Source organism: Rattus norvegicus, chromosome 15, assembly GCF_036323735.1.
Source record: "Rattus norvegicus strain BN/NHsdMcwi chromosome 15, GRCr8, whole genome shotgun sequence".
In the NCBI taxonomy this organism is placed as follows: domain Eukaryota; kingdom Metazoa; phylum Chordata; class Mammalia; order Rodentia; family Muridae; genus Rattus; species Rattus norvegicus.
In genome coordinates, this window is record NC_086033.1 from 2,657,322 (window position 1) to 2,684,728 (window position 27,407).

At 49.3% G+C, this 27,407-nt stretch overlaps 1 protein-coding gene and 1 long non-coding RNA gene across 7 annotated transcripts in view; one reads left to right on the forward strand and one right to left on the reverse strand.

Moving 5' to 3' along the window:
• Positions 1 to 25,529, forward strand: part of Dusp29 (dual specificity phosphatase 29) — a 40,042-nt gene extending 14,513 nt beyond the window's left edge. For 2 of the 5 annotated variants that reach the window (XM_063274366.1, XM_017599732.3), the window contains 2 exons: positions 14,777 to 14,997; positions 24,919 to 25,529. In XM_063274366.1, coding sequence (XP_063130436.1) covers positions 14,777 to 14,997; positions 24,919 to 25,148 — 451 coding nt within the window. In that variant the 3' untranslated portion in view covers positions 25,149 to 25,529. The other 3 variants (XM_063274368.1, NM_001108368.1, XM_063274367.1) reach the window with 3 other exon arrangements.
• On the reverse strand, positions 766 to 13,773 carry LOC108352871 (uncharacterized). 2 transcript variants are annotated; one of them, XR_005493816.2, is made up of 3 exons: positions 13,396 to 13,773; positions 1,929 to 1,981; positions 766 to 1,585 (listed from the first exon to the last, which is right to left on the reverse strand). It is a non-coding gene; the product is annotated as an uncharacterized LOC108352871 (long non-coding RNA). The 2 variants fall into 2 exon arrangements; XR_010058084.1 differs by lacking the exon at positions 13,396 to 13,773 and having other exon boundaries at positions 1,929 to 6,107.
• Positions 25,530 to 27,407: the final 1,878 nt, after the last annotated feature.

Genomic DNA, 27,407 nt, shown 5'->3' on the forward strand with positions numbered 1-27,407 from the left:
GCTATACAGTGAATTCAAGGCTAACCTGGGCTTATGAGATGCTGTCTCAAACAAAACAGACACACATTTCTCTTTTTCCACTCTTAATTCTGCCAAAAACCCAAACAAGCATTAAGTTTGGGTTTTTAAAAGCAGTGTGTGCATGTGTGTGTGTGTGTGTGTGTGTGTGTGTGTGTGTGTGTGTGTTCCTGTGTGCACATGTGCAAACCACAATGTACGCATGGAGGTCAGAGGACAATTAGGTGGGGTTGGTTCTCTCTCCACCATGTGGGAACCAGAGGTTCTGAACCTAGGGTATCTGCCTTGCAGCAAGCACCTTTACCCGTTGCACCATCTTGCTCTGTCCCCTACATTAAGTTCATGTGCTACATTTACTTTCTGTGTGCTATTTCAAAGGTAAAAAAAAAATCATACAAGCACACACACACAAACAAGGCACTTTCCTTTCATTTAAACAGATTGATCTTTCTAAAGAATTTCTTTTCGTTATGTAGACACGTGTATGCCTTTGGGGAGGGGAGCGTATGAGTGGCCTCTGCTGGGCCAGAGTCTCAGACCCCCTGGAGCTGTAGTTGTGGGCAGTTGTAAGCTGTCCAAGGTGGGTGCTGTGAACTGCTGGGGTCTCTACAAGAGCCTTTTTAATTCTTAACTGCTGAGCAGTCTCTCTAGCTCCACGAATGACTGTTTTGCTGTGTTTGTTGAGACAGGGTCTCAGGAGCTCAGGCTTAAACACTTTCTTCTTTAAAAAACAATTTCTACAATGTATGCTGTTCTGCATTTTTAATATTCCACAGTACAACTGTGGTACAATTTGTCCAGTCATTCCCCATTGAGAGCATTAGGGAAACTTAGGCAAGGGGTACACAGAACTCGATGTACTGTTTTCTCTTAGAATCCAGCTCTACTGGGATATAATTTATGTGCCATAAACCCCATCCTCTTAAATTGTACAATTCAATGATTTTATGATACTCTCAGAGTTGGGCAACCACCGCCTGCACATCTAACTGCAGAACATTTTTATCACCTCAAGAGGAAACCGGGCTCCGTTAAGCAGCCACTTCTTACACCCATCTTCCTCAGGCCCCCTGCAGCCACCAGACTACCTTCTGTTCTTGTACATTTGCCTAATCTGGACATTGTACACCAATGGACTCGTAGATCAGGTGGGCTTTGTGACTCCCTCCACCTACTCGTCACGGTTCATCCACGCTGTAGCTCTATTCTCCTTTACTGCCAAACAACCTCTGTGTTATATTCGTAAATTTCCCATAAGTCAAACTTAGCTGTTGTCGAGGAGGGCATACATTTTGACCTCAAATGTCACTTTAGGAAGAAGGTAACTCACAGGAACAGGTTCGGGTACACAGGGGTATGAGCTCAGTACTGTCTGTATGGAAGACAAGCCGATGTAGAAAGCACACCTTCAGAAGGTCTGGAATTAATCCAAATGCCACCACTATGCAGTCAGCTTTGATTTAATGAAACAGGCCGCGTCCTTCTCAATGTTACTGTCCGTGCTGGGTCTACCTCTGACTCTAGTTCACGTTCAGTGCTCACCGGAGCACTGCTGGGATATTTTCCCCTTGCAGCAAAGAGAGAAGAAAGGCATGGTTAAACCGTGTCCTGACCCGGACGTGGTGCGTGTCATGTTTTGTTTTATTTTTGTTTATAAGGAACTCTGATATAGTCTGGCTTCCCAACTCCTAATCTTCCCGCTTCTCCCTCCGAAGGGGGAGATCATAGGCATGTGCCCTCAGCTCCCAGCCATCTTTATCCATATTCCATTGGGCCCGTAAGTTCACATGAAAACATCCAGTTGACAGGGTCGGAAAAGCAGAAGCCACCCTGGGGAGGGAGAACAAACATTCTAAAACCTAACACTGCCCCCTGGAATGATGTAGTGGCTTTTGGACGAGATCTTTTACCTTTCTGGATCCGTGTCCTGGCTTCTTAAGTAGTTGCTGTGAACCTTCAAAGCCTAAAGGAAAGCGTTTTAGAAATAGTAAAGTGACAACAAACTTCGACGTCATGGTAACCGTCGTTAGTGAAACATCCACAATTGTAGGTGCCAGCCAGCCTGTAGGAGGCGTAAGGAAGGGCTGCTTTCAGGGAACCACTGTGAGTGACTGACATGTTCGATCGGCTCAAGGGGGTACCAAATGATGGCAAATGCTTGGTTTTTGACCTCTGATATAACCTTGCTGCTTTCAGCCAAGACAATGTCACCGCCCTTTCAAGACAATCCTACTATGTTTAATCAAGCCCCAACACACACACACACACACACACACACACACACAAATGCAAACATATACACATACATACACATGCACACACATATACACACATACACACACGTGTACACATATGCACACATATACACTCACAAAGATCTATACACATGCACACACATATATACATGCACACACATGTACATATATGCACACATATACAGTCACACAGATCTACACACACGCACACACATGTGCACACACACATATACACACACATGCACTATAATCACTCAATGACCAGGCAGCTCCAAATCAGTTGTGTGCAGAGAACAGAAATCAGCTCAGCCTCACGTTTGACCCTGATCCTCGGTATGATGCCCGCTTATCAAATTTCACAGACTTCAAAGGGTCATGAATTTCACGACCGAGCAGCCAGGTGATGCTCTAACCCCAGCTGCAGGATGACAGGAAAGCCCGAGTTTCTTGGTCTCCCTGGAGGTATTGCCCAAAGCTGGCTCCACAGGCAACAAGCCCCAGTTTTCACTTAACACGAGTCCCCACCCACCCATAAAGCACCTAGGATTTTGAAAGCCAGATACCAGACTCTGGAGGACATTTGGGAAGGCATCTACCATCTACTGCTGGAGTCCAGGCCAGTGACTCTTGGGGCTTGCCAGTGGCCAGGGTTATCCCCAAGAAGATGTCCAGTCTTTCTCCCCCAGTCCCTCTTTATGGAGACCTGTGGATGGCTGAGTTCTTGAGCCACAATGTCAGGTTTCTGCAGGGCTCGGGCCTGACCATCAAGCCCTCCGAGCTTCTGTTTCCTCATCTAATGGATTTAGGATTTAAGAAGTCCTCTCAACGCCTCCCCAGACGCTCTCCTGGCTTCCCAGTCTAAGGCTTGTCTCTCGAGGACTGCCTGAACGTGGGCTCAGTTCCAGGGTTGTCTTAAGGGGTTCAGCCCCACTGGGATGCCTAAAAACCTCAAGTCCCCATGATACATCAGCCCCACAGAGGGCCTGCTGGGTCTGTGGAGGATAGAGCATGGGCCAGCAAGCCACCTTGTAGATGTCCCCATGGAGAACTCATCCTCATTCTGCATTCACTCCCTGTAACTTGGTAAGGGACTAAGTCTGCTCCGGTGGGAAGCAAGGCTCCCGGAGAGTGGGCAAAAGCCCCCCTTTTCCATATTTGGGGTACAGAGTTCAAGTTCCCATTGTGTGTGGCTGCTAACTGTCTGCTGGCCTTTGGCAAAACATTTTATTGTTCTAGGACTTGGTTTCTTTATTTATTAAATAAAGGATGATTTCAAAAGTCCCTGTCTGGCTGTAATATACAATCCTTTTTAAATCATCCTATTTAATAAATTAGGCTTTATTAGATTCAAGCACATACTTGTGTTATTACTCTTAAGTCATTTAAATTAGATTCAAATTAGGTTAACCAAGTGTTGCCCTCCAGAGAGCCAGGGACTAGGAGATAAGAATAATTCATGGCCTCTTATCAATCAGCAGCCCCTAAATGGGTACCTCAAGAACTGCTTGAGCATGCTTGAAAAGCACGCACTTCTGTGATTTAAATATTCTCGCCTTAATCTCCTCCACATCTTTCATTTGCTTAGCAAAACCTTTCTTTCTTTCTCTCCTTTTTCTCTCCACATAGTTAGCAAGAAGGGCACTCTGTCTTACCACCGTGAAGGAACTGCCCAGTCCTAGGCAGGGCAGCTGAAAACGACGAGTTGACACAGAGTAATTGAGAAACCTCTCTCCTCACAGTGGTGTCCTTTGCTCTTAAACTATGCTGCCCGTAAGATGGGGCCCAAGGCAACTCCCACCAAAGCCTCGTTTCAGGGGGCCATCAACCACCCTAAACCCTCCTCGAAAAGCCAGGTCTGTCACGGGCAAATGCCACTGTACGGGTCTGATTCAGTAATCTCAAAAGCCAGAAGCATCCATCTCCTGGGCCTGCAGCTGGGGACACTGGAAAGGGAGGAGGGGGGCTCCCTTAGATGTATCTGGACAGTTGTGACCCTCTTCCCACGCACAGACACAAAATTATTATGGCCTTAAAGTACCAAGCAAAGCTGACATCTGACCTGCTGCTCCAAGGAGAGGAGTGGCCAGGGTAGGATGAAGCAGAATGTGCCAGCATTAACAATATCTCTGGCTGGGTCTTTCCCAGAAGAACCAGAAAACCTGAACTTCGAACCTTCGAGGACACTAGTCAGATAGCCAGAGAAAGATGTCTGAAGACCCGGCCAGGCCTTCTCATGCTAGGTTAATCTTTCTTGGGCAAGGTTTGAACAATGTGAAAGACTTTCATTGCATGATGAGCCAGCGACCTAGTTTAATTACCAACACATTATGTTTCGAACATGGGCTTTCAGCATTTATTCTCGTTCCTTTCTTGGAATCCATCTTGGGGAACAAATTGTGGGGAGAGAAGCAGCAGGGGAAAACGCTTCTAGTTTTTCGTTTTGTTTTTTTAAAGGTTTCTAGTTTTTTGTTTTGTTTTTGAGACAGGGTTTCTCTGTGTAGCCCTGGCTGTCCTGGAACTCACTCTGTAGACCAGGCTGGCCTCGAACTCACAGAGATGTGCCTGCCTCTGCCTCGAATGCTGGGATTAAAGTCCTGTGCTACCATTGCCTGGCTAAGGTTTCTGTTTTCTAACAGAGGATAACCTTTCCTCCTGCTTCAGCATCCCAGGGCTAGGGAATGACAGGCCAGCCTCACCATGGCCAGAGGGACGAGATTTCTAACAGGAATTAAAAATCCAAAGGAATTAAAAACCCACCCCCATGTCTCTATAATAACTTGTCTCTCCTGAGTTCTAAGGAAATAATATCAGTAAAATCATAGTACACAATTATGTAGTAAATGAATGTAGGGTGCTTATTACTGAATTTAAAAAACATAGACTAAAAGAAAAAAATCAGAATTCCCTATAATCCCATTCTACAAAGAAAAACATCCTGATCTAAAATTTCCCACTGCTCCCCCACGGAATTTCTTTAATCTGGCAAAGAAGAAACTTCCCAATCCCTGTAAAGAAAGCACTATCTGTGTAATTGGGTCCATTCGGCCAGCAAAGAAACGGGAGGCCCCGGAGGCTTTAGTTGAGAGGTTTTAGTTCACACAGCAGTTTAAGCTGCTGCCCCGAATGGCCTCAACCTGTGCTAGACCAGCAGGCGGGGGAGCCAGCGAGTTTCACTTTCACACCCAATGACTTAATGAGACCAGAAGCTAGGAATACCCACAGCTCCAAAATCCACCTGCGAAGGATGCACACAGCCCAGACTCCAAGGGAGGACAACGGCATCAAGGCCACAACCAGGAATGGCACACCGTGACTACCACGGTGTTACAGACTATAGGTTCAAAAGCGTGCATGGCACACGCCACATACAAACAGGCACTTGCGACCAGAAGCCCAGACCAGCTGCAGGCTGACCTCTGCTGATGCCAGAACGGGAGGTAGCGATTCCTAAGGGGATTCAGTACAGAATCTGGCGACATGGGAGTGGCTCGGTTTTTTTTTTCTAGCTGAAAGAAAGTGGCAGATGCTGTGCATGGATTCATGTATTCAGGTCATAGATGCCTCCCTCCTTGGCTATGTACAAGAGCTCATCAGGGAAATGGTGTTGGCTGTAGAGGCTGAGGGACTTGGGCTGGGATCAGGACAACAGAGGTCTCAGTGTGTGTGGCCCAAGGAGATGTTCTCGTTTTCTTTCTTTCCTTTCTTTCTTCTCCCTTTCTTTCTTCTTTCTTTCTTTCTTTCCTTCTTTTTTCCTTCCTTCCTTCCTTCCTTCCTTCCTTCTTTCTTTCTTTCTTTCCTTCTTTTCTCCTTCCTTCCTTCCTTCCTCCCTCCCTCCCTCCCTCCCTCCCTCCCTCCCTTCCTTCCTTCCTTCCTTCCTTCCTTCCTTCCTTCCTTCCTTCTGGCTGGCTTAGAATTCACAGAGATCCACCTGCTACTACCTCTCGAGTGTTAGCATTAAAGGCGTATACCACCTAGTATGCACATGCAGCCTAGCATGCTTTGTAGCATGCTAGAACCCACAGCAGTTTGGGAGAGGGAAAGGTAGTAACCTGGTTTATAGATTACAGGCCAGCATCAGAGGAATCCAAGGCAGGAACTCAGGGCAGGACCAAGGGAAGTGAAGCAGAGACCACAGAGGAACACTATTTACTGGCTTGCTCAATTACTTTCCTTATACAGCCCACACCCACCAGATTGGGACCTCAGTTAAGAAACTGTCTCATAGACGTGGCCACAGGCCAGTCTCACCTGGGCTGTTCTTCATTTGAAGAACTCTCTTCCCAGGTGAGCTAGGTCTGTGTCAAGTAGACTGCTGAAGCTATGGCCAACAGAGTTTGAAGCAACCTTTCAGGGGGTAACTCCCGAGGAACTGGCGGGACGTTGGGACAAGAATCGGGAGGAAAGAAAGGAAGGGCTCTGATTGACCGAGGAAACCAGGCCTTGTAAGAAGGATTTTGCTGCAGTTAGAACCCAGAGCTTGGCCAGGGGTTTGTTTGCAGGGAGGGAACTAAGGAGACTTTAGTCAAACCAGGGATCCACAATGTTCTCAGAATAAACTCCACGGGCAGGGACAGTGGTACTTGGCAGTAATCTCAGGACTTGGGAAGCTAAGGCAGGAAGAACACAGGTCCAAGGGCAAACTGAGTTACCAACGGAGGCCCAGTCAATGACAACCAAATAGAGCAAAACCACAGGGGCCTCCAAGGCTCACGTTTGGAATGTCCCACCTCATTCCTAAGCCAAGTTAATGAAAATGAGATACCTATTTTTTTGCCTGTGAGATTCAAAGATAATAAAATTTGGAGGGGCTGGAGAGATGGCTCAGAGGTTAAGGCCACTGACTGCTCTTCCAGAGGACCTGGGTTCAAATTTCAGCAACCACATGGCAGCTCACAACTGTCTGTTACTCCACGATCTGACACCTCCACATGGACATGCGTGCAGGCAAAATGCCAATGCACATAAAATGGAAATAGATTATTAAAAAGATAAATAAAAATTGGATTGTAGGGGACAGAAGAGGTGGCTCAGTGGTTCAGAGCACTGGTTGCTCTTTCAGAGGACTCAGGTTTGAGTCCCGGCACCCACTCAGTATCTCACAACTGTCCCTTAACTCCATTTAAGGTGATCTAATGCCACCTTCTGTCGGGAGCCTTTTCAGGAGCCAAGCGTGTATTCGGTACAGTGACATACACACATGCAAAACATCCATACACATACAAAAAAACCTTTAAAACATTTTTTTCTCTTAATTGGAATGTAAATCTGAGCCAAGTCTTCTTAAGGTCACTTACCACTTAGGAGTGAATGTCAGATATAGCTTACCTAATTATTATGCATGTATGTGCCCTGTGTGTGTGTGTGTGTGTGTGTGTGTGTGTGTGTGTGTGTGTGTGTGGTGTGTATGCGTGTGTGTTGGGGGGCATGTGAGGTACGTGCACAGCCCAGAGTACAGAGAACACTCTGTATGTGGTTCCAGTGATCCTAGTCAACCTGCCAAGTTTACACGGCAAGTGCCTTTATCCACTGAACCATCTCACCAACTCTCAGAGAGATTTTAAATTGCCCGTTCCCCTGGGCCCGGTAACTCCTGTGCTGAGCAGTGGTGGCATACGCCGTTGATCCCAGCACTAAGGCAAGTGGATCTCTGAGTTCTGAGGCCAGCCTGGTCTACTGAGAGTTCCAGGTCAGCTGGGGCTACACAGAGAAACCTTGTCTCAAAAAAACAAAAACAAAAAAAAACAAAAACAAAAACAAAAACAAAAACAAAAACAAAAAAACCCAGATAAATAATAAGCAACAAAAAACACAGAAGTCTCCCATGATGATCTAACTGACATGCCCGTAAGTCCAGGCTGACGTGGCAGTGGCGTGTGTCTAGCTGCTGAAGGCCCCGAGGTGACATCGGCACACACAGTACTCTGCCATGTCAAGGTGTTAGCTGTGTACAGATGTCTTTTGGAGACGCCTCTGGTTCCAACTACCAAAATAAGCATCAGAATAAAACAATTTACTCAAATCCTTTGGTCTACTTACACTCTGCTATATCTGGTGTGCTCAGTACACCCCTCCTTTGAGAACATTTAAATTTTATTTTTATTTATGGCGTATGGTGTTTTTCCTTCATGTATGTGTGCTACGTGTGTGTAGTGCCCTCCTAGACCAGAAGAGGGAGTCAGATCCCCTGGAACAGGAGTCACAGACAGGTGTTCGCTGCCATGTGGGTGCTGGGAACCAAACCCAGGTCCTCTAGAGAGGAGCGGTTAATGCTCTTAACCACTGAGCCATCCCTCCAGCTCCACTGTCCAGTCTTTTGACACTCAACAGTGTCATCTTGAGAACTGCACAATCAAGTTATAAACAGACTCATGTTTTAAGTAAATCTATAATTTTGTGTTGGATATTCATAGCTGCCCTTGGTCATATGCAGCTATAGGTAGGGCACACTTGATAGTCTATTAAGCGATGGCATTATAGAAACAATATATATCTTTCAGTTAATTTTTGCTTAAAAAATGCTACCTGTCATCTGAGCTGTTGGGAAAATGGTGGTGATGGACTTAGCTTGCTGTGGGGTGGCCAGGCGTCTCAAACTCTAAGATAAAGTAAAATGAAATGAAATAAAATAATAAAATGTAACACGGAGAATAGCTCAGAGGTCGATAGGACCCATGCTTGGCTTCTTGCTGGAGGCCTTGGGTTCAACACACACACACACACACACACACACACACACACACGAACGCATGCACACATACATGCATATACATACATGCATACACATGCACAAGTACACATACATCACACAGGCACAAGCATACATACATACATACATACACACGAATGTACAGGCATATACACATATGCACAGTCTCACATACATACATATAGACACATGCATGCACACAAACAGGCACACACATATATAATCTTTGAAGGACAATAAGACAAGGCACAATAAAACAAGGTATAGATTAGGCCTGATGGTGCAGGTCTGTAATCCCAGGTCCTCAGGAGGCTGAGGCAGGAGGGTCACAAGTTCAAGAACTGCCCGGGCTACAGAGAGAGTTTAATGTCAGCTTGGGCAACTTAATGAGACCATGTCTCAAAATAAAAACTAAAAAGAGGACCGAGGAGATTCCTCAGAGGTAGAACACGCATGTAGCATGTACGAGACCTTAGGTTTCATCTCTAATACTGAACATAAAAATAAGAGGTATGTCGGTATGGTATTACGCCAAAAACATTCTCTATAAAAACCTACGTGTAGAAAAAACCTGCAAGGTCTTACATTAAAAGACTAATAATATAATCTTTACTTCAGTGGGGTAGAAAGGCTGGTGGATTTTTTTGTGTGGGTTTTATTTTCCACATTCTTGCTGGGCATGTTATTTCTGGAAACAGATGACATGTGATTTAAAAAAAAAAACAAAAAAACCCCACATTTCTTAGAACCAGATATTCTCAAAATTACCCAGACAGGAAGGCTGCTTTATCGTCTAAGTTATTCTGTGTGTGAACATGTTCATACCTGCCTACCTGTGTGTCATATGTGTGTGTGCACATGTGGGAGGATGAAAGTAGTTTGCTTGCGTGCACGTGTGGAGGCAACGGACAGACAGCACTCGTCCTTCTCTGTCTTGTCCACTTTGTTTTTGGAGACTGGCCTCTCCCTGTCTCTGGAGCTCACCAATTCTGATGGACTAGCTGGCCGCAGGACCCAGTGGTTCTGCTTTTACCTTTCTGATGATGTTGGGTCTGCAAGCAGGCTCAGCACTGAACTGAGCTTTCCATGGGAGCTGGCGATGATGATCGGACTCAATCGTCCTGTTTTCCAGGCAAGCACTTTCCTGACTGAGACCCTTCCTCAGTCCCTCCTCATCCAGTCTCCAGACTTAAATTCCTGAATCTGTTTGTTGCTGGTTCTCTGAAGTCTTTTCCCCATGATCAGAGGATCCCATCACTTCAAAACATCCCTGGATTTCTGGGTTCCTTTCCCACATAACTTATCTGAGCCAATTATGCATCTGACCCTCAAATTAAAAACAGCAGCAGCAGACCACAACACAGTGCCAGACATAACCCTCCACCCACACTGATTTCAGGAACTGCTGAGCTGGGCCGGACTGGGGCCTTGAACACGGGGTGTCTGCAGTCTAGGAAGCACAAGTTTTCATTTGGAAATTTCCCATTCTGCCGTAGGTGCTCCTTCAAAGTCTCAGCCTGACTCCCAGCTGAGGGAAACCCCCATGTGTTGTATGAGGACACCACGCCCCCACCCCACCTCATCCCCCACCCAGCTTGGGGGCATAGAGCCCTGAGAACTAGTGAATCTTAGATACCCTATCAGCTCTAAAGCTCTGATGGATCCTTTCCTCCTTAGACACAAAGGCAGGAGGGCGGGGTGTGTGGAGTGGTGTCAGCCAGCTTGTGGCAGTGTGCTATCTACCCTTGATCCTTGACCCCCCCTGCAAAGCATCAAAGTGCAAACTGCAACCCATTCAGACCACCCTGGGATTCTGTGGAGACTGTGCCGATCACGGAAGGAGCAGTGTTTCTGGTGGGTTAGAGCTTCCTGTCAAGGACGGTTAGTTTTAATTTTTCGACCGAGCTCAGCCTCACAGTTAGGCTGACTGCTACTCAGTGAGACAGGCCGAGTTATTGGAGGCTTTAATTGAGTGCAGGTCTGTGTCCCCAAAGCGTAACCTTTATTGTATATATATTTGGGGACAAGAAGAAAGAGGAGAAAACAGGCCTTTTGGAGGGAAATGATGGAGGTTGAATGTGCTTTACTGCTGGGATGTTAGCACCGAGGGCCAGCTTGGGAACAGGGATGGGACAGTTACAGAATCTTGGTTTTTTTTTTTTTTTTTTTTTTTTTTTTTTTTTGGTTCTTTTTTTCGGAGCTGGGGACCGAACCCAGGGCCTTGCGCTTCCTAGGCAAGCGCTCTACCACTGAGCTAAATCCCCAACCCCAGTTACAGAATCTTAACTCCCCATGCGGCCTTCTATTTTTTTGGGACAGGATTCCCACTATGCAGCCCTAGCTGATCTGGAACTCACTATTTACACCAGGCTAGCTGGTCTCAAAATTACAAAGATCCACCCACCCCCTCTTAAACACTGTCATTAAAGATGTGTGCCACCAAACTGGGCCCCCATTTTCTTTTTTTTCATCTTGGTTTGTTTCAGACAGGACCCCACTCTGGTCCAGGCCGGCCTGGAACTTGTAACAATCTCCCTGTTTCGGTCTCCCAAGTGCCACTGCCTCTGGTTGTGCACACGGGCAGCTCCTATAGGCTCTGTGTAAAATCCTTCTCCTGGGTCCAGTGCCCGTGCTTAACTCTTTCCCAAGCTCTAGACTCCACTATTGCCTCCATCAGCCAGCCTGTGGGGATGTCTGTGGTAGCATTTTCCTTATGGCTAACTGGTGAGGGTGGAAGGACCACTGTGGGTGGTGCCATCCCTAGGCTGGTGTAAGAAAGGTAGCTGACTTGTGAGCCTGGGACTCTTCCCCTAGTCTCTGCTATAGTTCCTGCCTTAGATTCCTGTCTTAAGCTCTTCCTCTGGCTTCCCTTGACAGTGGATTCTATCCTATAAACGAGATTCAACCCTTTCCTCACCCAGCTGCACTTGGTAATTGCATTTTTCACAGCCACAGATCAACTTAGAATAACGAGGGTCTTCAAAGGAAGCACAATGCTCCTCTGGCGATGTAGTGTTGAGGTCCGACACCTTGCTACCCTTCTTTGAGCAGTAGCCTGGTCTTTGTGCTATTGAAGGACATCTTCTCCTCTTCTTCTTTTTTAAAAAAGATTTATTTATTTTATTTATATGAATACACTGTAGCTGTACTCCAGAAGTCATGGCATCCCATGACAGATGGTTGTCAAAACCACCGTGTGGTTGCTGGGAATTGAACTCAGGACCTCTGGAAGAGTAGTCAGTGCTCTTAACCACTGAGCCATCTCTCCAGTCCAGACATGGCTTCTTCAAGCCAAACCCCACACACTCTTATATATTTGATTGTGAGCCTAGCCTTTAACGGCTGAGCCATCTCTCCAGCCCCCCACACACTCTTAAAACACTGACTGTAGTTCTCTTTGACCTCCCAAATACTGACCCTGACATCCCAGTTTTTTTAAGACCAAAACTATATTCCTTTCAAATTTCCTCCCCTCCGGTCCCCTCCCCTCTCCTCCTTTCCCCTCCCTTCCCCTCCCCTCCTCTCCCCATTCCCAGGCAGTTGGCTGAGACATCATCCCAGACCACGCCTCCCTCTCTTGCTTATACCACAGCAGCCACCATCAGACTTTTCTTGCTTCTGCTTCTCATCCCCTTCTCCATCTCTACAGGTCAACCAGGCCGATCTTTTAAACAAATGAAATGCTCACCCCTTTTTAAACTATCTTTAGCTTAGAAGAGTATCCAAACTCCTCTTCTTGGTGGCCTAACCATGACCCCGTCCCCCCACCCCCCGCGCCCCGCCGCCCCCTCCCCCATCCCTTCAGCTGCATCCATAGCCTTCCCATTCCCCCCCCCCCCCGCGCCCCGCCGCCCCCTCCCCCATCCCTTCAGCTGCATCCATAGCCTTCCCATTCCCCCCCCCGCGCCCCGCCGCCCCCTCCCCCATCCCTTCAGCTGCATCCATAGCCTTCCCATTTCCCCCCCCGCGCCCCCTCCCCCACCCCTTCAGCTGCATCCATAGCCTTCCCATTCCCCCCCGCGCCCCGCCCCCCTCCCCCATCCCTTCAGCTGCATCCATAGCCTTCCCATCCCCCCGCGCCCCCTCCCCCATCCCTTCAGCTGCATCCATAGCCTTCCCATTTCCCCCCCCGCGCCCCCTCCCCCACCCCTTCAGCTGCATCCATAGCCTTCCCATTCCCCCCCCCGCGCCCCGCCCCCCTCCCCCATCCCTTCAGCTGCATCCATAGCCTTCCCATCCCCCCGCGCCCCCTCCCCCACCCCTTCAGCTGCATCCATAGCCTTCCCATTCCCCCCCCCGCGCCCCGCCCCCCTCCCCCATCCCTTCAGCTGCATCCATAGCCTTCCCATCCCCCCGCGCCCCGCCCCCCCTCCCCCATCCCTTCAGCTGCATCCATAGCCTTCCCATTCTTCCCACCTGCCGTTCCTTCAGTTCCTTCAGCCTGGGTGAAACACTCTTGCCCCAGTTTGCTTCCTGCCTCAGTCCAATGCCACCTCCTGAAACCTTCCCAACAGTCCCGTGGCTTTGCTGTACTGTGCCATGTGGCCTTTCCCCACATCTCCTACTTGTTCATTGTTGTTTGCCAAGCCCATTAGAATCGAGTTCCCCTGGGGCCCCTCCCCCAAGACCTTGGCTTGATCAGTCTGTTCCCTTCTGTTGCCATCAGCATATCGTAGAATCTATATTGTTATGGGGATAAATGATCAACTACAGACATCGTGATGTTTGCTCCATCACTCTCAGTCTCTACACTTTAGTTTGTGGTGTTTGTATTTATTTATTATTTATTTATTTTTGTGTTTGGTATTTCTTGACATGGCCTGCCTCACCCACTGTCCTTTCCTCATTAAATGTTGACCCTTATAGTGAACAAATGCTCACCCTTGTAGCAGGGCAGATTTAAAGGTGTCTTTCAACCAGGAACCCCCAACACTCCTTCCAGGAAAGACTGCCTCCTCTGATACTCCAGCCAATGGCCTTTTTGTTTTGCTCTGTTCTGAGCTAATTACCTCAAAGAAACCTTTTTTTTTTTTAAAGATATATTTATTTTATGTATGTGAATACACAGTCACTGTCTTCAGACACACCAGAAGAGGGCATCAGATCCCATTACAGATGGTTGTGAGCCACCATGTGGTTGCTGGGAATTGAACTCAGGACCTCTGGAAGAGCAGTCAGTGCTCTAAACCTCTGAGACATCTCTCCAGCCCCAGCATCCTTATTTTTCTTTCTAGAAATTCTGCTGAAAACTAGGACTCTCACCTGAGTTAGAAATAGCTCCTTAGAACAATGAAAGCCCAGCTAGGCAAGGGGTTCAACAAAGCAATCAGTCCCCATTCATATTGTGTCCTCCAACCCTGTCAGCATCAATTCAAGAATTCTATCCAATCCCAACGAAATCCTCCGAACCACCAATTTGAAGCCATTTTTCCCAGCTATGACCTCCAAACTCATAAATGTTTGGAAGCTTCAGAATAGAGGCCTCTTTTAAAGGTTCTCCCGGGGGCTCTGTGAAGCAGGCTCAGATGAACAGATAGTTTCAGTGGCCTCTGGGGAGATCTGGCAGGCCCACCTCCGGGACCTGCGCAATAAGGTGAATGATCCAAAAGGAAAGGGCAAATGCTCAGGCTGCACCTTCCCCAGGGGTAGCTTTCTCATAGTCCCCAGCGGCCTCTGGAAGTGCGCTCGCTGCCTTGGGTCTTTGCTTGTAATGGGCGATTACAGGGTCCAGCGTGGAAAGCCGTGCATCGCCCGCAGGGCGCGGCGTCCACCGACCGAGCCTTCTCCCTGCGCCCAGGGCCACAGCGCTGGACCGCTACGGGCTGCAGAAGGCCGGCTTCACGCACGTGCTGAATGCCGCTCACGGCCGCTGGAATGTGGACACCGGGCCGGACTACTACCGAGACATGGCCATCGAGTACCACGGCGTCGAGGCCGACGACGTGCCCACCTTCGACCTCAGCATCTTTTTCTACTCGGCTGCCGCCTTCATCGACTCGGCGCTCCAAGACGACCACAGTAAGAGACCCTTTCCTACCCTGCCGTGCCAAGGCCCCGTCCCCGGACTGAAATCCCACCCCATTAGGCTCCGCCCCCAAGCCGAGGCACCGTCCCCCTCCTGCGTACCCTCTGCCTCTGCCCTGCCAGGTCACACCCCATGGCATGCTATCCCCCATACGTAGGCCCCGCCCCAGGAAGAAGACTGGTTTTGGCCAACCCAGTCTTGCCCCAATGGGTCAGAAGCAGGACCTACAAGAAAGTGATTCTCAAACCTGGTGCACTGAGGCTCAGGATTGCTGGCAGGGATTGGCTGAGCTAACTGCCTCTCCATATATGTTGCTCCAGTGTTGGGAACAAGAACCCTTAAAAAGGCAAGGGTGATCCAGAGTGGAGCATGAGGAGGGTGGTGCATGCCTTTAATCCTAACACTCAGGAGGCAGAGACAGGCAGATGTAAGTTCGAGGCCAGCCTGGTCTACAGAGTGAGTTCCAGAACAATCAATGATAGACAGAGAAACCACATCTTGAAAAATAAAAACAAAAACAAAAACAAAAATTAAAGAACGACAAGGGTGGTCTGGAAGCCCTCAAAACTATGAACTGTAGTCGAAACATTAATCACACTTGGACCCACACTTGACTAGACCCAAAGGTTTCAGTGACAGAAAATGTTTAAGGAACTGCTTAAGACTCCAAGACGGACTTAAAATACTTCTGCTAACCGGGCACACCCACAGACAACCCTCTAAGATACCCACCTTTTAAAAGTCAAGGGCCCAATATAAACCATCCTAGAGAATGTGGGCTTTGCACCCACAGAGTCCCAGTATCCCGATGCCACTGGCCCATCTTTTAAGTCAAAGTCCTAGTCTTTGCCCACTAAATGCAGTTTTGACTGGACTTCCGCCGAGAAAGCTGCAAGGCTATTTTGGAGAGAAGGGCACAGCTTGGGTGTGCACCTTGGGCAAGACTAAGTCACTTCAGCTGGGTACACTTCCGCACATTCCACGGAGGCCAAACGGACGTCACCTCCCTAATCTGTGCCCTGACTTCAGCCTCTTGTCACGCCCCTTGCTGAATCACCACTTAACTCAGGGTATCCAGTTACCAGAAGCCTTTTTTGCCGCAAGAGGTTGGCATTACAAGGCTCACTGACCGACTGACCTGCTTCAGGAACTTGCAACCTAGGGCTAGGTCTATGCCAAGTCAGCCAGACGTGTAGACCTTGGTGGCTGTGGTGGCTCTTGGCTCCTCAACCAGCCATAGCCACCCACAAAATTTGTCATCTTTCTGGTTCAGAGGACACCATGCCAACGAATGAACACCACCCACAGAGCTGAGGTGATTGGATCAGAGGATGTATCATTGTAACCCGTCCTTTAACAACTCCATTTAAGGGCTGTCTTTTGTATTCTGTACGCTCCGAGTTTCCACACAGGATCAAAAAAAGCAACCAGATTCTGGTTCATCTCCAGGAGGTAAAATTCACCTCATTGTATTTGAAGTTAACTGAAAACATATTGTGTGTGCGTGTGTGTGTGTGTGTGTGTGTGTGTGTGTGTGTGTGCATGTGTATGTATGTGCATGTGCAAGTGTGTTTGTGCACGCGCGCACACGTGTGTGTGCATGTGCGTGCGTGCGTGTGTGCGTGTCTCGCGGGTGACGTTGTGCAGCAATCCCGCCTTTCAGTATCTGTTTCCTGTGCTCGGTTGTGGTTTTTTATGTCTTAGAACTCCTTCTTAATGGAAGGGGCCTGGCAGGCCTTGAGGAAGACAAGGCCAGGTTTAGCGTCTCATCACAAAACTCTGTAATGACGTGATTCCTCCAGTGATGAAAATATTTACCTTGAGCAGCTATAACAAGGAGCAGCAGCAGAATACATAAAGCCCTTGGCTTGGAACCTGGCGTGCAGGAGGCCCGCGGATGCACTTGATAGAGAGAGGCCGTGCACTGCGAAGTGTGGAACCGTGCCAGCATGTGCACCTCATCATCGTAAAGTTTCCGATCCCAAAAGAAAAAAAAAGAGAGGGAGGGAAAAAAAAAGACATTCCGACTTTGAACTTGTACGATATACTCACATGAAAGCTTGTCTTAAGACCCCGGCACACTGTTTAAGAAGCTGCCTCACTGCCAAATCGCAAAGGTTCGGGCTCCGGAGTTGGGTGTTCAAGGCCTGCCGGGCAGGGTCACATCAGCAAGAAAGTATCAGGCTGGTGCGTGACCCGGTGAGTGAAGGCTCGCCTTAAAGGATGGGTCAAGAGGAAAGAGCATATACGGAAGTCTGAGAGTGTGCGGGAAACGGAACGGATGGGTCACGTGGGCCGGTAAAACAAGCTGGCTGACTGATAGCCACACTGGCCGATGGGGTGGGGTTCGGGGTTGGGCTCCGTTCTCAGTGACCTTTACATTTGGCTTGTCTAAAGACTTCCCCAGGCCAGGGTCCGAAATGCCAACCCTTCAGAACCCAGCATCCTCTGAATGAATGGTGCCAGCTGCTGGTGAGGCAGCCGGATGGAGGTCTGGGGTGAAGACAGCCTGGTTGGTGTCTCCTCTGATGGCCGCCGCTGCTTATTCATTCCCGCCAGCGTTTCTGGTGAGAATCGACGCCAGCATGGCAGAATGTCTGATTTTTTTTTTCTTCAGGGGAAACCTCCAACCTGGATTGTACTGTCAGACTGCTCACTGCTTGTCGTCTCTGTCCTAAGTGGGCAGGGGAACAAAAGAGAATTCTAGTTAGCTCAGCGCCAGCACCGGCACAGACTCCAAGAGAAGAGGACGACAGGTGTCGGGCCTGCGGGCCGCACGCAGGGGGTGGCTTGACCTACACTGGGGAACCAAGGGACACTCTGTGGAATTTCTGAGCCAGACCTGGTCGGTCGCATGTTTCCTATTATACTCCTGACATAAGAGGTGTTGATAGACAGTATGGCCCAAAGGCAGGGCTTTCTCTTTCTCCCTTCTTGACTTTCTTACCCGTCGTTGGCAAATCCTATCCTAAAACACACCACCTGCCCACGCCCCTCACTGCCGGCTCTTTTTGAATTTGACTTTTTTTTTTTTAAAACACTGGGAATTGAATTCAAGGCCCTACATCTCCCGTGTGGTTTTTCCTTTTTATAGTTTTTAGTTTTTAGTTTTCTTTTTTGTTTGCTATTTTGTTTGTTTGACACAGGGTCTGGTTAAGTAGCCCCGACTGTCCTAGAATCAGGATCCTCCTGCTTCAGCTTGGGTGCTGGGATTACAGGTTTGTACCACTGCACCCAGTTTCCTGTTGAAAATCTGCTGTAGTGCTGTGGGGTCAAACTTGCCACAGCCGGTCTGTCATCAGCCTCTGGGGTCTACTGCGACCCCGACTCTGTGCCTGTTTGACCTTTCTCAAGAACTAGGCAACCTCCATCACGATGGAAATGATGGATTCACAACTCGGTCCGTTATCCTGCCCGGTAGCTGAGAAAACAGGCCCGCAGAGCCAGGCGGTGTGCCCAGGGTCAAAGGACTATCCGGGGGGCAACACTCACAAGGACAGGGAAGAGCCCCTCCCCCCTGGCCTCACAGGAGAGTCTTTTGTCCTTAATGTGAGTGTCTCTTTGGTGACTGTGCTATTTAGAGGTCACTGAATGTCACAGAAGTGGAGACAAAGCCAGCAGCTGGCTATAGGATCTGACACAAGTGAACATCCTGCCTCACTGGAGAAAGAACTGACAAAATGCTGCCCCGGATGCTTGCAGGAGCTCAGGAACATCGAGTGTAACGAAATCTCCTAGGAAACGCCAGACATCACCCGCTCAGAAGATCAGGTTTCAGCATCACAGCCTGCCCAGGCAGCTCTGTCCCTCTGTCTGCCTGCGCTTCTCTCCCTCTCCTCCCCCCTCCTCTCTCTCTCTCTCTCTCTCTCTCTCTCTCTCTCTCTCTCTCTCTCTCTCTTCTCTCTCGTTTTTTGGAGACAGGATTTCTCTGTGCCACAGCCCTGGCTATCCTGGAATTGGGTCCATAGACCAGGCTGTTCCTAACTCAGAGATCTGCCTGCCTCTGCCTCCCAAGTCCTGGGATTAAAGGCATGCGCCACCACCACCCAACTCCGTTTTTTGTCTTAAACGGGACCCAGCCTGCTTTTGAAGCCATCACAAAATCTATTACAGAACCCGCAGATTTTGCTCAATGGCATGGCGTTTTCTTAGCCTTGGTTTGGGTCCCCAGCACAACAACAACAAAGAAGGAAGAAGCAAAGGCAGATGGATCTCTGTGAGTTTGAGGCCAGCCTGGTCTACACAGCAAGGCCCAGGTCAGCCACAGCTACACTGTGAGAGCGGATCTCAGCTAAACAAACAAATAGAGAGTTTCAGAAAATAAAATGTAGGCTGTGAAGATAGCTCAGTTGGAATCGTGCCTGATCGCAGATCATGTGAGAACCCACGTGGACAAACAGACAAAAACCAGAGGAAGGGATGCACTCTGTGATAGCAGGCAGTGGTTATGGAGACAGGCTGATTCCTGGGGTTTATAGCCAGCCTTGCCTACTAGCTGGGTGAGTGAGTGAGTGAGAGACTTCGTTACAAAAGCAAGGCGAACGGTGCCTAAGGAATGCCTACACACACACACGCGCGCACACACACATACTCACACACACTCACACACACATATACACATACATGCTCACACACATACACACATGCTCACACACACATACACATACACACATATACACACACTTACACATACACACATATACACATACATGCTCTCACACATGCTCACACACACATAAACATACATGCTCACATACATACACACACGCTCACACACACATACACACACACGCTCACACGCTCACACACATGGTGAACAGTGCCTGAGGAATGACATCTGAGGTGAACCTCTGGCGCGCGCGCACACACACACACACACACACACATGCTCACATACATACACATACATACACACATACATGCTCACACTCATACACAGGGTGAACAGTGCCTGAGGAACAACATCTGAGTGAACCTCTGGCCTACACACACACACACACACACACACACAGACGCTCACACACACACTCACACACACACGCTCACACACACATGCTCACACACACACGCTCACACACACACGCTCACACACATAAACACACGCTAACACACACACGCTCACACACACATGCTCACACACACACACGTTCACACACATGCTCACACACACACACGCTCACACACACATGCTCGCACACACACGCTCACACACACACACGCGCTCACACACACACATACACACACACGCACATGCTCACACACACACACACAAATGGGTGTGATTATATGGATGAAATCATCTTTTTGGCAGGAATTTGGTTCTCTGGGGCATCTAAGCTTCAGCCAGGCCAGATTGTCCCCCAGTGTTTTAAAGTCCCCTTCCTTCCTGTTGGACTCACACCTTGTCCTCATTCTCTGAGGACCTCGACATCCCCACATCTGTCTAGGATGGAGCAGGAACTTGCCCTCCCTGTATGCACTGCTGAGAAAGGCTATGAGTGGGCAGCAGGCAAGGGCAGTCCCCAAAACCAGGGAAGGAAGGTGGCCCCGATTAAGGGACACATTGGGCCTGGGCAGCAGGTAGGTCACAGGCTTGGCTGGTGTGTCTTTCCGATGATGGTGGTGGTGGTGGTAATGAGGAGGTGGAGGAGGAGAAGGTGGATCTGTGTGATGTGTGCACAGGGGTGCACAGCTGTAGAGGTCGGAGGACAATGTGTCTGTGTGATGTGTGCACAGGGGTGGACAGCTGTAGAGGTCGGAGGACAATTCGAAGGAGTTGATCCTCTCCTTCCTCCAAGTGGGTTCTGGGGAAGGGACTCCCCAGCTTGCCCAGTAAGCAGCTTCACCCAGGGAACCATCCCTCAGCCTCCTGATTATATCTGATGTGAGTGACAGAAGCTCACCTTTTGGTCACCACTGAGAACAAGTAGTGGAGACAGCAGGGTTTTTGAATGTTTATTTTGAGATAAGGTTTTACTCTGTAAACCAAGCCGGCCTCAAACCTCAGATTCACGATAACCCTGATACCGCAGCCTTATAGGTACGAGCTACCGTGCCCAGGTATATACACAGGAAACCCCGAATTTAGACGCTCTCCATACAATGGCAGCATGTCTCCTTCTGATAAATACTTCACTGAAGCTAGTATTTTTCAGTCGTAGAGTGCAACCTATCAGTGGGTCATAAAACCAAAATGGTGGGTGTGCCCACTTTCTTTTCTGCTCTTTAAATTGATCAGAAGGAATAGTAGGCAGTGGCACAGGCTGCGTGCAGCAAAGGCACGCACTAACATAAGGCCTTTATCTGGCTCACTCACTGGCAGCAGGTACAGAGCCGTCCCGCCCCGGCTTCGGAGTCACATGGCCTGGATTTGGACTGTGGTCTGCCATTCACCGACCGTGTGACTGGGACAGGCCACTTCTCTGCATATCCCTCAGCGACCTCATCTGTAGAATGGTGATGATGGTTTGACTGGAGCCATTAGGCAGTGGTGAGAATCCACGACATTGAAATATGTGAGGTGCACAGCATCCTGGTGCACACCTTGTGACTCTAGCCATCCAGGAAGGCAGACGCCGGGAGATTGAGAGTCCGAGGTCAGGCCTCAGTGACTTAGCAGGACCCTGTCTCAGAAGCACATAAACAAACAACCCATGAAGTACCCAGAAGGATGCCCAGGGTAATGGAGGTTACCCAGGGATCAGATGTGAATTGAACCAGGAAACAGTACTGACAGCTCTCCTTACCTCAGGCCCCTGCAGGGGCTGGTGTCCAGGTCATAGAGCCTTCACTTTTCTTGAAGTTCAGGCTACACTAGGTAGGCCTCAGTAGTGGAACTTGGCAGAGCCCCAGAACCAAGAGGAAATAGGACCCTGAGGTTCTGGTGACAGGAAATTGGTGGGGCCCAGGGGCACCTGAGACCTCCAGAGAACAACCCACTCTTGCCCTGGGGAAGTGGGCCTCCTTCTCCAGGCTGACAGCATTAATGAGAACCACATTTGGCTCTGGCAGAGCCGAGAGCTCCCTTCTCTCCCTCCAGACCCCCTCCCTCATCTTTCCCTCCCCGATCTCCGTCTTCCTCCCCCTCTTCTTCCTCTCTACCTTCTCCCCACAGGCTTCAGGCTCCCCAAAAGCTTAATGGGTTTCAGCTTTCATCTGTTACTAGTGTTTAGTTATGACAGGAGAGGACGAAACACAGCAGTTATCAGCAGAGCTGGCCAGAGGCCAGGCAGTTTCTATCCGGAACATTCCACTGGGATTAGAACACCAGAGGTAGATGTTCATCTGCTTGGATGGTCACGTTGGATGAAAACGTGGACCAGTGCCCCCTTGGGGGTTGCTTCCTGCCCTCCCTGCTGGCTGAAGGTAGACAGAGAAAGGCACTAATTGTGAGGAGTTGGGGGGGCATCTCTGTGCCAGCCCCCCCTAACCTCCTAGTGGTGCTTGTAGCTGGTTGTGGGGTACAGGACTTCCCATCCCACTTGGAATGAGAATAGGAGAATTAACGTGCCTACTGTGTGGGGATTCTTCCATTTCTATGTTGTCTTGGCTTCTCGCCCTTGCCTGGGCTTGGGGTCCCATGAAGAAGGGGGAGCTAAAAAGGACAGGGAGCCACACCCACGCAGAAACTGTCCACAAGCACCATCTGCTGTTTGTCTCTCTGGGCATCGGCCTGAGAGGCAGAAAGGTGGGCAGCACATCAGCCACACAGCGACAGACAAGCCAGCCAGCTGAACATCGGTAAAGAGAGGGTCCCTCAGCCATGGAAATGGGCCCCGCAGAGAGAAGGGGTTGGGGGAGATTGAAGAGAGAAGAGAGCCGAACCTCAGAGCACAGTGCCACACAGTGAAGGCCTTCAACACAGTTTTGCATGAAGCTGCTGCTTCTGGGGTCAGCATTGTGGGTGACCTCTGGCAAGGCACTGTACCTCCTGAACCTGTCTCTCCATCTCCACAGCAGGGACAATGACAACAAGGTTCAAATCAAAGCTGAAATGAGACAGGGCCAGTGGGTGTACTGGGTGGGCTCTAGAGCGCCACCAAGTGGAGACCGGAGGGACCCGGCTGCTTGTACTGTGGTTTTTGCTGTTTCATTGAGGACGTTCTTAAGGGAACGCCTGCCCCCTCCCCGGTGTGTGGCGACAGACATAGCAATGATCATTTGTCTGTTTGGGGCCTTTGACATTGTTCATGCTAAGAAACCGTTGTCTTTGTGGATGTGACAAGGACTAAGTCAGCATGTGTCAATTGCAGGCTATGGTGATGCCTAACTGTAATCTCAGAACCCTGGAGGAGGAGGCAGAAGGACCAGGGGGGGTTGAAAATATGCTGACACAGCAGATTCAAGGCCAGCCTGGCACACACAGAACCCCATCTAAAACTAAACCAAACCAAACCACAACACCAAAACCCCTCCAGAACTGGTATGGAGACCGTTTTAGCCTGTGGGACATTCGTATCATGCCTCTGGCCCAGGTCACAGTAAAAGTACTCTCAGTCTTTGAAAGCCTGACCCACGACCACATGGCCTCTTCCTAAATTGGCTTTACTCACTACTGATCTGATTCTGCCCCTCCACTTGACAGCTAAGGAAACCGAGGCTTAGAGGGTGGGTAGCTTTGTCATCTGTCACCCGGGTGGCAGTCAGCAGCAGAAGGGAGGCAGCTGACTCCAGACCATACGAAGGCCTTTGGGGGCTGTGGGAGCTCTGGCGGATTCAACGTCAAGGCCAGTTACGTTACATAGGTAAAAAAGGTAAAAAAGGCACACAGGCTTTTACCCTCACCGTCAGTCCAAAGGTGGATGCTCATTCCCAGTCATCTCTGGGATTCACCCTGCGTTCTGCTTAAATTGTTTAATCCCAGCACTTGAGGAACTGAGGCAGGAGGCTGTTGATTTTGAAAACATCCTGGGTTACACAGGGAAACAAACAGTTGAACCAGTGGTTTCAAAATATTTACTTGCAAGGGCCAGGCGTGTAGCTCAGTGGGATAACCCGTACTAACCAGTACTAAGCACACACAAGGCCCTGGATTTTATCCCCAGCATCAAAATGAAAAGAAAGGAAGGGAGGCATATGCTTTGAAAATAATTTCTTGCTGGGGATGGAGCTTGATGTGTTTGCCTTGCATGTGTAAGGTCTTGGATTTTATTCTCAGCATGGGGCGGGAGGGCGCCTAAGAAAGAAAGAAAAGAGAACTATTTATATACTGATGTGTAGAGATCTCCAATGTAAACTGTTAATGAAATAAATGAAATAAGCAAGATATAGAAAAGGCTTTTGAAAGGCTTCGAGTGTAGTTTAGTGCCTGTCTGGTAGGGGTACGACCCTGGTTTTCATCCACAGTAGAAGCAAAAGGGAGGGAAGGAGCAGAGGGGAAGGGAGGGGGGAGGGAGGGAAGGAGCGGAGGGGAGGGGAGGGGCAAGCAGAAGTACAATAAAGGGGACACTCTTCTAGGCAGATCCTTCTCTGCAAGAGGAGATAAAGGATAGAGTCAAGGAACAGGGTGGTGTGGGGTGGGGTGGGGATGTCTCGCAGTCAGTCTCCTGGGGTATGCTTTGACATTTGAACCCTGCTAAACATGACGGAATAAACATTAAACCCGACCAACGCTTCCAGGAGGCCACTCTCTGAGGCATGGAGACGGGCCATCTTGAAGATGCTTTTGGTGCCTTCCCTTACCGAGCAAGAGTTGTTAACGTCTGCCTTTTACCAATCCTACCCCATGCCAATCAGCAAACACGTGTGGTGTACGGAAACTGCCTTCCCAACACCCCTATGAAAGGGCCAAGTGACTGTGTCCCCACAGCTTATGGGGAGCTGTGGCCCAAGCCAAACTGTGGGTGACAGGGTAAATGTGGGTTGAGGAACCCCATCCCGTTCAGCGCTGGCTTTCCTGTCCCCTCTGCCTGCAGGTAAGATCCTGGTTCACTGTGCCATGGGCCGAAGCCGGTCAGCAACTCTGGTCCTGGCCTACCTGATGATCCACAAGAACATGACCTTGGTGGACGCCATCCAACAAGTGGCTAAGAACCGCTGTGTCCTGCCCAACCGGGGCTTCCTGAAGCAGCTCCGGGAGCTGGACAAGCAGCTGGTGAAGCAGCGGCGACAGGCGGGGCCGGGGGCCGGTGAGCTGGGGCTGTAGGGAGCCTCCTCAAGGAGGATCAGAGACCCTGGTGCCCAGAGCAGAAGGCTGAAAGGTGTCTGCACCAAGGCTTGGTTCGTCGTGGAGATGAGACAGTGAAGCCAAGGGCTGGGCGCAGCATAGACTCCCCGGAGTCTGGCTCTTTGCCTCGTGGTGGGCCAAGTCAGCTGCAGGGGGAACTGGGTAAGGGGAAGGTACCGTTCTTCACAGTCTCCTGTCCTTTAGGTTGGAAGCAAAAAAAAAGGGTTTCCTTTGTTGGGCTGGCTTTTTTTTTTTTTTTTTTTTTCTTTTTAAATGTGTGGGTACTGTGTTGTGATCAAATGTTTGGCTCTGAAAGGAAAAAAAAATCACGTACTTATAAAAAGATAACAAAAAAAAAAATAGAGCTTGATTTTTTTTTTTTTTTTTAACCACAGAAAATCGCCAGGTAAGCTGTGCTACAGGACAGGCCTTGCGACCTCGGAGGAAGCTCCAGAGGAATCACCGTTTCTTTTTCAGTCTGGCCAGTGTGCATGTGCGCATGTGCCGGGCGGGGGTGGGCGTGGTGTCCTGAGCTCCTGTACAGAAATGACCTTTCCTTGTGTCACAGCCAGAGCTGCCATCACCCAGTGAGTTGTGGTAAATTTGGACAAGGAAGAGTGTAACTTCACAGTTTCGGAGAAAAGGAGAGGCAGGACACTTACTTTTAGGGGGCCAGAATGCTCCTTTCCCTTTGGCTTCAGTAAGGGTAGCACGGAGGTTTGTTTTTACTCAGACTCTCAAGAATTTGCAGCTGTGTGGTTAGCATGGCACGTGAGGGCAGAGCAGCCAGCTGAGCTCCGGTGTGAGCCGGTCTCTCTTGAGAGTTAAGTCGGCACGTGATGGCCATTCTTTACTCTTTTTTTTAAATTGGATATTTATTTACATTTCAGATGTTAACCCCTTTCCTGGTTTCCTCTCTGGAAACCCCCTATGCCATCCCCCCTCCCCCTGCTTCTATGAGGGTGCTCCCTCACCCACCCTCACACTCCTTCCCGCCTGCCCGCCCTGACATTCCCCTACACTAGGGCATCAAGCCTTCACTGGACCAAGGGCCTCTCCTCCCACTGATGCCTGACAAAGTCATCCTCTGCTACATACGCAGCTGGAGCCGTGGGTCCCTCCATCTCTACTCTTTGGTTGGTGGTTTAGTCCCTGGGAGCTCTCGGGGGTCTGGTTGGTTGATATTGTTGTTTTTCCTATGGGGTGGTAAACACCTTCAGTTCCTTCAATCCTTTCTCTAACTCCACCATTGGGGACCCCGTGCTCAGTCCAATGGTTGGCTGCTAACATCCACCTCTGTATTTGTCAGGCTCTGACAGAGCCTCTCAGGAGAGCCATATTAGGCTCCTGTCAGCAAGCACTTCTTGGCATCAGCAATACTGTCTGGGTTTGGTGGTTGTATATGGGCTGTATCCTCAGGTAGGGCAGGATCTGAATGGCCTTTCCTTCAGTTTCTGCTCCAAATTTTGTCTCCGTATTTCCTCCCTTGAGCATTTTGTTCCCCTTTCTAAGGACTGAAGCATCCACACTTTGGTCTTCCTTCTTGAGCTTCATGTGGTTTGTGGATTGTATCTTGAATATTCCAAGCTTTTGGGCTAATATCCACTTACCAGTGAGTGCATACCATGTGTGTTCTTTTGTGACTGGGTTAGCTCACTCAGGATGATATTTTGTAGTTCCACCCATTTGCCTAAGAATTTCATGAAGCCATTGTTTTTGATAGCTGAGTAGTATTCCATTGTGTAGATGTAGCACATTTTCTGTATCCATTCCTCTGTTGAAGGACATCTGGTTCTTTCCAGCTTCTGGCTATTATAAATAAGGCTGCTATGAACATAGTGGACCTTGTTATATGTTGAAGCATCTTTTGGGTATATTCCTAGGAGTGGTATAGCTGGGTCCATTCTTCACTCTCGAGAAAGCAGCGGCAGTACGAAGCGGCATGCGGGCTTCCACAACCAGGCGCCTAGAGAGAGGCTGCTGAGAGAGAGAGAGAGACCAGCAGTGGAGCACCAGGAATGGCGGCATTCTGGAGAAGGCAGAGGGGGGTCTAATGCCTGCTGGGGAATGATGGGAAAGGCCAAGTCTCCAGTGTGAACTAGAGAATCCAAGAGATGTTCTTGCTGGAATCCAGGGCCGCTGGGTCACTATGTCACCCAAGGAAGCTGCTTTCCTTTCATGACACTTGTAGCTTGGGACCTTGTGGTCAGGCTGGTTTCCAGGAATTCTGAGGATGCT